The sequence below is a fragment of the Nansenia antarctica genome (genome assembly GCF_963989245.1).
Source record: "Nansenia antarctica genome assembly, chromosome: 1".
NCBI lineage: Eukaryota > Metazoa > Chordata > Actinopteri > Argentiniformes > Microstomatidae > Nansenia > Nansenia antarctica.
The window spans coordinates 87,246,426-87,256,796 of record NC_137674.1 but is presented as its reverse complement, the minus strand read 5'-3'; the positions used below and the strand labels follow the sequence as shown (position 1 = coordinate 87,256,796).

Below are 10,371 nucleotides of genomic sequence, written 5' to 3'. Positions count from 1 at the left end.
AGAATGTGACGTATTCATATCAAGACTGATCCCCTGCCCAACCATCTGAGACAACGTTAAGTACAGTAGTACTGTATATAGTACTGTACTGTATATTCTCGTCACTACACTGGCTCCACGCTGGTGGAATGAGCTTCCCACGGCTGTCAGAACTGCAGAGTCACTGCCCATCTTCCGTAGGAGACTGAAGACCTCCATCTCTTCAGGTTAGACCTTAACTGCTCCTCCTGGGACATTACTACCCCCCAGCACTGTGTCCCTGAGACATCTACTACCCCCCAGCACTGTGTCTCCTGAGACATCTACTACCCCCCAGCACTGTGTCTCCAGAGACATCTACTACCCCCCAGCACTGTGTCTCCTGAGACATCTACTACCCCCCAGCACTGTGTCTCCAGAGACATCTACCACCCCCCAGCACTGTGTCTCCTGAGACATCTACTACCCCCCAGCACTGTGTCTCCTGAGACATCTACTACCCCCCAGCACTGTGTCTACTGAGACACCTGCTTTTCCCTATACTATGCCTCCTAAGACTCTACTGCCCCCCTTTCTCCAGTGTCTATTAATAAAAATAAAAATAAAAGTCCTGAGCTAGATTACTCTTCCTGCTAGAACTGGTGAATTGATGATTCACTTCCTTAGTCAAATGTATCGATTGTAAGTCGCTTTGGAATAAGGCGTCTGCTCCTTTAAAAATAAAAAATGTAATGTAATGTAATATATAACATTGATATCAGAAATTGGATTGATGTACTGTTATTAGTGTTGTTCCGATCCCGATACTAGTATCGGCATGGCCACCGATACGCACAAAAATGCTGGTATCGGTATCGGCGAGTACTAACAAACAAAAAAAATCCGTTTTTTTTTTTTTTTTTAAGTACTAAAGTTATTTTGTTTGTAAATGTTCACTTGCTGTTGCACTACTACTACGACTGTTTTATATCTTAAATGGATATTGCACTGATTGGCATCTGTGAGAGCCACATTTCAGGTTTTATAAGGGGTTGATTTTCTTGTCACCATACCAGGTAGACAATAAAAAAAAGTTCTATAGTATTCACTCTCTGTTGGTATTTTTTCCTGTTTTACAAAGGTTTTGAGCAGTGCCAGACTAAGTGTTAGCAATAATTTTACATCGGCGGCTCAAAAAACATGTTTTTTTGTTTTGTTTTTTCAAACGCCGTGGTATCGGATCGGCACTCGGTATCGGCAAGTACTGCACGGTCAGGTATCGGTATCGGTATCGGGATCAAAAAATGGTATCGGAACAACACTAACTGTTATCACCCTGTCCCTGCCCATGTTGTAGAACGCAAATACAATATTTGATTACACCAAAACAGCTTTTCTTTCTTTTAATAAAACTGAACACAAAACCTAGAAACGTTTTTAACAAAATAATAAAAAACGTTTTCTTGAGTCACATAATGAACATTTCTCATTTAGAAAAGTAGAACTCAAATACAGGTGCAAACATCATTTTAGTTTGGTAGACCACTGTTTGTTTATGTTGTACAATTAGAATATTTGACTCTTTATAATGAAACGACAGATTCCATCGCTGGTACCAAGTCAGTACAGATGTTTCTGATAGCCGCTTGTGTCGATGAGTGTCTGGACTTCTTCTGTGCCTTGGTTCCGGTCACCAATCTGATATGGGTCAGGAACATCTCTGGTGACTTGGCTCCGCTCCACAGCTCATGGATGTACAGAGACAACAGCAACAGCCCGGCTTCTGATGGAAGAGAGAAACATAGTTAACACTAGAACAGCCGTGCCTTTTTACCCACTATAAGAGCCTCCTCTTTACAATGCTCAAGCTGCTATTTACACACAACGACCACTAGTTGGCCTACACTAGAACAGCCTCGAGGTGCCTGACTGACTGGGTGGTTTAACACTAGAACACCACATCACCAACTGTCAAATCTTATTTCAAATTTGAAAGTGACAGTTGAATATAAGTGACAGTTAAGCTCTGTCCATCACTAGAACAGCCGTGCCTTTTTACTAAAAGAGCCGCAAAATGACCCCCTCTTTACAATGCTCAAGCTGCTATTTACACACAACGACCACTAGATGGCTGCTTGTAAATTAGCCTGCTTCCTACACAGAAAAACTGCAAAATAGCTTTATACTAGCTCATCCTGATGTGATTTTGAAAATGTAAGGATAGGTGGGTGGTAGAACGCACATATCTAGGAAAAGTCATGAAAGGAGGGTCCTGAAATTTGAGTGCAAATGACCCCACCCACGGCTGTTCTAAGTAATTATCTTCAATATCAAAGCTACAAACGTGTGAAGTTTTCAATGTTACTTTGGTGTTTCCTGCATGTCTTTGTCTACTGCTGTACAACGCCCAGTTGATGGGACAATAAAGACAAGGAGAAGTCTGAAGCCGTGGTCTCTCTCTCTCTTACCCTTCCTGGCCTGGTCGTGTGTGGTGTCAGTCAGACACGCGGCGAGCACGGCCTGATGCAAGTTATCTGACGTTCCACCTTTGACCTCCAGCAGCCTCAGCATGGCGGTGGTGAACAGTTCCAGGGTCTCTACTCTCGTGGGACCCTGGGATCGGTTCTGGGGCTCGAAGGCCTGATGGTAGAGCCTGAGGAAGTCCACCTGCAAGGCCGGGTCGCTCATCAGAACCTCTACGACTCCTTCGTGAGGCGTGGCGATCGTCTGGAACCAATGAAGGAAGTCTGTCGTCCTCTTTTCCTCGTACGTCCCCTCCACCAAAGACCTCAGCGACCATTTGATGAGCGTGTGTGCCGTGACGTTGCCCAGGCAACCGGGGTTCTGTTTATCAGGTTGCTGGGGGAGGGGTTGGCTGCTCTGGGGCCCGGTGGGGGAGGGAGGGACGGGCGACCAGTGGGAGAAGATGTTCCTGAGGTGAGGTTTACACTCTGTCAGCAGGGCCTGCTCCTGTCTCTCCACCTCGGCGTCGTCCAGCTCCTCTGCCTGAAGCCTGGCCTGGGGGGACGAGCCTTTACCTCGGCCCTTCTCCTTCCCCGACCCTGGAGTGGAGATAAGAGACACATGTTTATGTTTATCTGACGTCAGACACACAAGAACAGTGATGGATATCGAGCTGGGAGCAGCCATTGTGCACATTAGGATTTTCTCCATCAACTCTTTTACTCTTTTAAGAAAGAGTTTACAATTAAGTACAAGGCGTTTCTAGACCAAAGTTCCTCAGCACATTAAGTTCTTCAAACGTAGAGACAACGCCAGATAGCCGTAGGTATAGATCAAACTGTCGCCTCACCCAGCAGCTCCCTCAGTCTGTGCTGCTCAGCCACGCCCTGCAGCTGGGCCAGGAGTGTTGCATCATGGGAGAGCGAGGCCCAGCGGTGCAGCAGAGCGAGGGCCTCGGGGCTGGAGAGAGCCTGGGGGCGGAGGGTGAGCCACCCGGCCTCCCCGTGCACGCGGAGGGCTGTCCCACGATGCATCAGCACAGAGCTCAGCGTCTGCAGGAGCAGCCTCAGAGGAGCCGCCTTCACGCCCGTCCTGACAGGAAGTGAGGAAGTAAGTAAGTAAAATGTATTTATAATAATAATAATAATAATAATAATAATAAATTAGACTTATATAGCGCTTTTCTAGACACTCAAAGATGCTTTACAAACTGAAAAGATTGAGTAGTAATAATAAAAAGACACAAAAAATAGATAAAAGAAAGTATAGGGGGCTAATTGAGGTAGTGCTGGGGACACATGGGAAGGGGAGGGGGAGAGGGTTAATTGGTGAAGGCGAGCTTGAAGAGGTGGGTTTTGAGGGCCTGTTTAAATGTTGGGAGGGTGTTGGCCTGTCTGATGTGGTGGGGGAGGGCGTTCCAGATTTATACAGCACCTTTCCCAGACCAAGGGTCTAGTATATAGTTCTTACTTGAGGTGTCTGATGATGGTCGACGCGACACACAGGAAGTCGCTGATGAGGGGGAGAGGAAGACACTTGGGCGGCCCCTGGGGTTTGTCCTCCGCAGCGGAGGAGGAGGTGGGGGGGGGGCCCTGCCCCTGGTTCTCCTTCTGCCCCAGGTTAGTGAACCACAGCACGTGGAGCAGGTCGATGACCGCTACCAGCAGCCGCTGGTCCAGGTGTCTGAGAGGCAGAGGTAGGGGTTTTTATTTCACAGCCATTATGAAACTAATCTCAATTGAAAATCCGACAAAAAATATCGTTAGCTTCGTAGAATAACTGCCTAAGTCACGCTTCACTTGTGGTCAGCCGAGCCATCTTTGTATGTAGTGAAACATGCCTATGATGTCATAGAGATGACTTGGGCAGATAGTGATTCTGGAATGTAACAACAAGCATTCTGATAGGCTGATGGCATAGAGGCAATAATGCACAGTGAATCAGCAGTGTTAGGAGAGTAGAGAAGGTCTTTGCACACCAATGCGTGCATTTTCGCATGCATATTTTTTAATCCGTCATCCGAAAAAAACGTTACGCACAGAGACCTTGCACACCGGTCCGTTGCGGAGTCCGTTTTTTACGTTGCAAACTTTCGCAATATGCACTCTACATTCTAAATGCTTGATTTAGCAAAAGGTACAAACAACTGAGAGCAATATAACTAAAACCAAATGGTAGACTACATCAGTAGAATGTATTATCAGTAGAAAAGTACAATAAATCTTTATTTCTTTTAACAAAGCGTGGTGTGCATCTCCTGCAGTGTGATATCTGTAATCATACCATTTGTACGGTACTCTCCGCTCAGGGTTGCCAGATGGGATTGAGAATTTCCAACCTAACCAAAGTCTAAAAACTGCTAAATCCACCAAAAACCAGCCCATCTGGCAACCCTGTCTCCGCTGCATCAGAGTCTACTTAGCGCAAAATAGGCCAGGGTTTGTCAAATCCTTTGTTGGACATCTCGTTTCTTAAGTCCTGGTATATTGTGGCATTTCTTTACTGTTTGCCATCTGGAATACCCAGGGAGACACAGACAGCAGAAGTAGAAATTTAATAGTAGAATAGAAAAAGAAACCGCTATAACCATGCTGAATGATGTACCTGTATGATGCACTGGCAGTCTGTGACAATGTGTGCACCTGGCCGGACCCTGCCCTTCTGCCTGAGTTTGAGTATGATGCTGCCCAAATGAATGTTATTGTTTAGTGCCGTACGCTTTCGTGGTATTATATTGTGTGAATTATCATCTGTATGTTGTTTTTCTTTCACTCGACTAACCGCCGAGATAATACTTGAGATATGTACTTCCGTAAACATTAATCCAACTTTCCTGCAGTTCTAATTTGACGATGTGTCCCTCTATACCAGGGGTCGGCAATAGGCGGCCCGTGGGCCATTGCTGGCCCGTCACCAATAATATTTGGCCCAGCAGATTATTTTGAGAATCCACTTTTTATTTTATTTTTATAATAATATCGGACCGACAGTCCCACATATAGCGCCTATAATGTCCGAATAGAGAATCGAACTCCACCTGAATAATGCTTATTGTACTTTTATCCATGTTGAGAGTGAATGACACAGGGACAGACAATCAGGCAGCAAGGTGCACCGAAGCGCACTGACGCTGAACCCCTCAGAGTGAATCATAAGCAGGTGGACAACGCGTCACGGTGCTGAAATAGCCGACATACCGTGTGTGGTTTGAACAAAATAACACGAGCTCAGTAAGCCATTCAAACGTAATGTTTACGTATATGTGACTGCAACACACATATGAACAGTAACAACGCAAATTCTGTTTAATTTTCTGAAAAACATTGAAAACAAAATCGGCGCAAACAAAAAGCATCTCCCATCGGTCAGTATTTGCTTGATATCTGGTGATATTGACGTCACTTTAATCCACAGGCAGTTCTCAAGGTTTTTATGCATCCATCGATTCCTCTCGTGCGTCTTTATCGCATTCATTGACGAAAAGGACGACTCGCATGTATAGAAAGGGAACATTGTGAGCACGGAAAATGTCTCTCACAACGGCTTTGCATTGATGAAACCAGGTAGGATGAACGTATAGTTCGCTGTCCATTCCTCTTTAAATGCCCTGTTTCCACTGTCAACTTTCCTCTTTAGACCTTTGGAGAGTGACATTATGTTTCTCTTGCTAGCAGGTTAACTGTTTGGCTAACTTCACCCGGCACGCAAACAACCAATCCAATAATAATAATGTGACCTTGTCTGGGAGGAGGGGGGAATAATTATCAGAATGAAACTATGTTACATAATTATTAGAATAAGTTAGGCTACGCTACATCGTCAGTCCACACATTTATTATTCAAAAATATGGAAAAGTGTGAAACTACGTTTCAACGTTGTTGAGAATCACAACACAAACTCGCTAGTCAAGCCAAAATACTGCAACATAATGGATTGGACAGCTACCTAGTTAACTAGAACACTACTTTACATTGTTAGCAGGTTCACAAAACAAGCTGTGTTAGTTGACTAGCGATGTGTACAGTCGAAAGAAAAGTCAAAGCATTAGAACGTGTCACATTTTTAAACAATCAATTACTTAAATTAGCCTTTGATTATGTTCGGGCCCGCCATCTAGTGGCTCAAAAAAAATTTGGCCCGAGGCCAAACCTAATTGCCGACCCCTGCTCTATACCATGGCGGAGTGGTCAAAAACAACTCTCAAAAAGCTTTTGACGGACGCGAAAAACGCAGAAAATCAAACCTGTTCCGATTTTTTTTTTGACAGACGAATATTACGGATTCAGTGTGCAAGCGTGATTGACACAACATGAGTTCTAATTAAAAAAAATAACGGACGTAAAAACGCACGTAAAAAACGCATTGGTGTGCAAGGGCCTTTAGGCAGATATCTACATTTGGCCAAAATATGACTTTTATCAGACAGTTATGCTATGATAAAAAAAAAAAGAGATTTTGTGAGGCTGCATCCTCATTTTATGCTCCCAGGTTGTGGAATGCACTGCCAGTTTACATTAGGGATTTAACCTCAGCAAATACTGTATGTTCAAGTCAAGACTAAAAACCCATCTTTTTAATATTGCCTTTTAAATGACTAAATAATTAAATGATGATTATATAATGATTGGAGCACTTTGAGCTGCAACATTTGCAGGAAAAGCGCTATACAAATATATTATTTGTATATGTTATACTAAGTTATTATTATTATTATTATTATTATTATTATTATTATTATTATTATTATTATTATTATTATTATTATTATCTTTGTATGTAGTGTCAAAAATGCCTAAGATGACTTGGGCAGATAGTGATTCTGGAATGTAACAACAAGCATTCTGATGGGCTGATGGCATAGAGGCAATAATGCACAGTGAATCAGCAGTGTTAGGAGAGTAGAGTTAGGCAGATATCTAAATTTTGGCCAAAATATGACTTGGGCGTGTCTGAGGAGGGCGTGGTCCAGCAGGCTCACCTGCCCTCCGTCCGCTGCAGCAGCCAGGTGAGCAGGCCGTGGCCCTTGGTGAGGTCGTACGCTGCCTTGGTCACGTGAGCCGCGCGACGCAACACTCTGACGATCTGAGTCTGGTAGAGAAAGATGAAAGCTTTTATTACTGCTTTTATAGAGCGCAAAATAACAGCATCCGCACACTCAAACACTGCAAAATAATTTAGTGTATTGTGAGCTTTCGAAAAAGCTTCAGAAAGCTCGCAATAAACGGAAAAAAAATTGCACAGTGTTTGAGTGTGCGGATGCTGTTTTTTTGCACTCTATTGATACTCTTCAGTTCCAGCACCTCAGCTAAGTCTGATCACTATTTGAATTATTGCTTTTATACAACAGAAGAAAAGAAGAAAAAAAAGAAGAAAAATAGGTGAACTAACACTTTACAATGAGGTTATTGTAGCATAGGTGAAGGCCTGAGGTGTTTACCTGCGTACCTAGCTGACATGTTTACCTGTGTATCTAGCTGACATGTTTACTTGTGTACCTAGCTGACATGTTTACCTGCGTACCTAGCTGACATGTTTACTTGTGTACCTAGCTGACATGTTTACCTGTGTACCTAGCTGACATGTTTACCTGCGTACCTAGCTGACATGTTTACTTGTGTACCTAGCTGACATGTTTACCTGTGTACCTAGCTGACATGTTTACCTGTGTACCTAGCTGACATGTTTACTTGTGTACCTAGCTGACATGTTTACCTGCGTACCTAGCTGACATGTTTACTTGTGTACCTAGCTGACATGTTTACCTGCGTACCTAGCTGACATGTTTACTTGTGTACCTAGCTGACATGTTTACCTGTGTATCTAGCTGACATGTTTACCTATGTACCTAGCTGACATGTTTACCTAGCTGACATGTGTACCTGTGTACCTAGCTGACATGTTTACCTGCGTACCTAGCTGACATGTTTACCTAGCTGACATGTGTACCTGTGTATCTAGCTGACATGTTTACCTGTGTACCTAGCTGACATGTTTACCTAGCTGATATGTTTACCTGTGTACCTAGCTGACATGTTTACCTAGCTGATATGTTTACCTGTGTACCTAGCTGACATGTTTACATGTGTACCTAGCTGAGTGTTTACCTGTGTACCTAGCTGACATGTTTACCTGTGTACCAAGCTGACATGTTTACCTGTGTACCTAGCTGACATGTTTACCTGTGTACCTAGTTGACATGTTTACCTGTGTACCTAGCTGACATGTTTACCTAGCTGATATGTTTACCTGCGTACCTAGCTGAGTGTTTACCTGTGTGTGCTCGTCACAGAGAGGGCTGCTGCCGAACCCCAGCAGAGTCTGGAAGATGCCCTGCTGGTCACACAGCTCGTAGCAGTACCTGTCGCTCACGCCTTCCTCCAGCACCCCCAACAGCCACTCCCGCTCCACCTTGTTCTGTCAGGGTAATAATAACAATAATTCATTTGATTTATAAAACGGTTTTCAGGGACTCAAAGACACTGACAGTATGGGCACACAAGACACAGAAACAACAAGCAACAGATAACATGAGTACATAGAACACAGAGTTAACGAACAGGCACAGGGAACAATTAACACAGCAATGGTGGGTGAGTGGAAACAGGGGGGAGGGAGGGAGTGTGTGGGAGGGACAGGAGCCAGATAGAAGAGAGGGGAGGGAAAAAAGGGGAGGGGGGGTGGCAAGGTTAGGGGAGATGGTTAGGGGTAGGGGAGGTTGTATGCGTGGGAGAACAGGTAGGTTTTGAGGTGGAATTTAAAAGTGGAGAGTGAGGGTGAGTCTCTGAGTGGCTGAGGGAGAGAGTTCCAGAGAGAGTGAGGGTGAGTCTGAGTGATTGGGGGAGAGTGTAAACACACTCCATCAATAACACCCAAGGCTGAACCCAGCCAGTCCCCCTGCTCCACACTGATAACATCAGCTAAGCAAAACAAGATTAGACTTGACATTACCCCGAAACGTAATATCTGGACAAACATTGCATTGCATACAATAAGATCTCCATCTCTTTTCTGTTTTAAAGTTATTTTGTCTGAGTGGGGCAGTCCCACTCATGTTTTACATTTTGTTGGACAAATCTAGTGAAGACAGACAGGAAAGTAAGGAGAAGAAGGGAGAGAGGGCATGTCAGCAGGGCATGGGCCGGATTCTAACCCATGCCGACATGGGCATATGTGTGCACTGTAGACCGTGGTGCTAGACCACGGGACCACCCCAGGCCATGGTGCTAGACCACTGGACCACCCCAGGCCATGGTGCTATACCACTGGACCACCCTAGGCCATGGTGCTAGACCACTGGACCACCCCAGGCCATGGTGCTAGACCACTGGACCACCCCAGGCCATGAGATCTCCATCTCTAACAATGTTATAACCATTTATTAGAGCCCAATAGAGCTCTCAGGTCTTCTGACGCTGGCTTTCTCTGTGTACCACATGTACAAAAGAAGAGATTTGGTGAGGCTGCATTCTCATTAAAAAAAACATCTTTTTAATATTGCCTTTAAATGACTAATTAAATGATGATTATATAATGATTAAAGCACTTTGAGCTGCAACGTTTGCAGGAAAAGTGCTATACAAATAAAGGTTATTATTATTATTATTATTTGGGAGGCTGTTGCACTTTACCTCCATGTCGAAGCTGTAGAAGAGCTTGAAGAAGTCCGGGACTCGTCTGAAGTCCAGGCTCTGGTGGGACAGGAGGAACCTGTTCACCACCACGTACATGTGCTCCTCTGGAACGACCAAGCAGATGAGAACATCAACACGGACAACGTCTTTGAATGAATGAATGAATGAATGGTCTTTATTGTCATTGTGAACCCAAGACACCATACAACAGGTCAGTCCATCTAGGGCCTAAGTCCATCTGGTCTAGGCCGTGGCCCCAGAGAGTGTCCCAGCATACACAGACACAGACACACCCACCAGGCTTCAGCATCTGCAGGG

General features: G+C 44.5%; 1 protein-coding gene across 1 annotated transcript in view; it reads right to left on the bottom strand.

The window, feature by feature from the left end:
• Positions 1-1,434: 1,434 nt before the first annotated feature.
• urb1 (URB1 ribosome biogenesis homolog) overlaps positions 1,435-10,371 on the bottom strand; it is a gene marked incomplete at its 5' end in the record, with an annotated part of 43,623 nt that continues 34,686 nt past the window's right edge. The window contains 8 exons of the mRNA XM_080526800.1: positions 1,435-1,741; positions 2,427-3,020; positions 3,272-3,513; positions 3,892-4,104; positions 7,401-7,510; positions 8,693-8,836; positions 10,051-10,157; positions 10,351-10,371. The exon at positions 10,351-10,371 is cut by the window's right edge and continues 91 nt beyond it. Coding sequence (XP_080382926.1) covers positions 1,542-1,741; positions 2,427-3,020; positions 3,272-3,513; positions 3,892-4,104; positions 7,401-7,510; positions 8,693-8,836; positions 10,051-10,157; positions 10,351-10,371 — 1,631 coding nt within the window. The 3' untranslated portion in view covers positions 1,435-1,541. The remainder of the gene's footprint in view (positions 1,742-2,426; positions 3,021-3,271; positions 3,514-3,891; positions 4,105-7,400; positions 7,511-8,692; positions 8,837-10,050; positions 10,158-10,350) is intronic.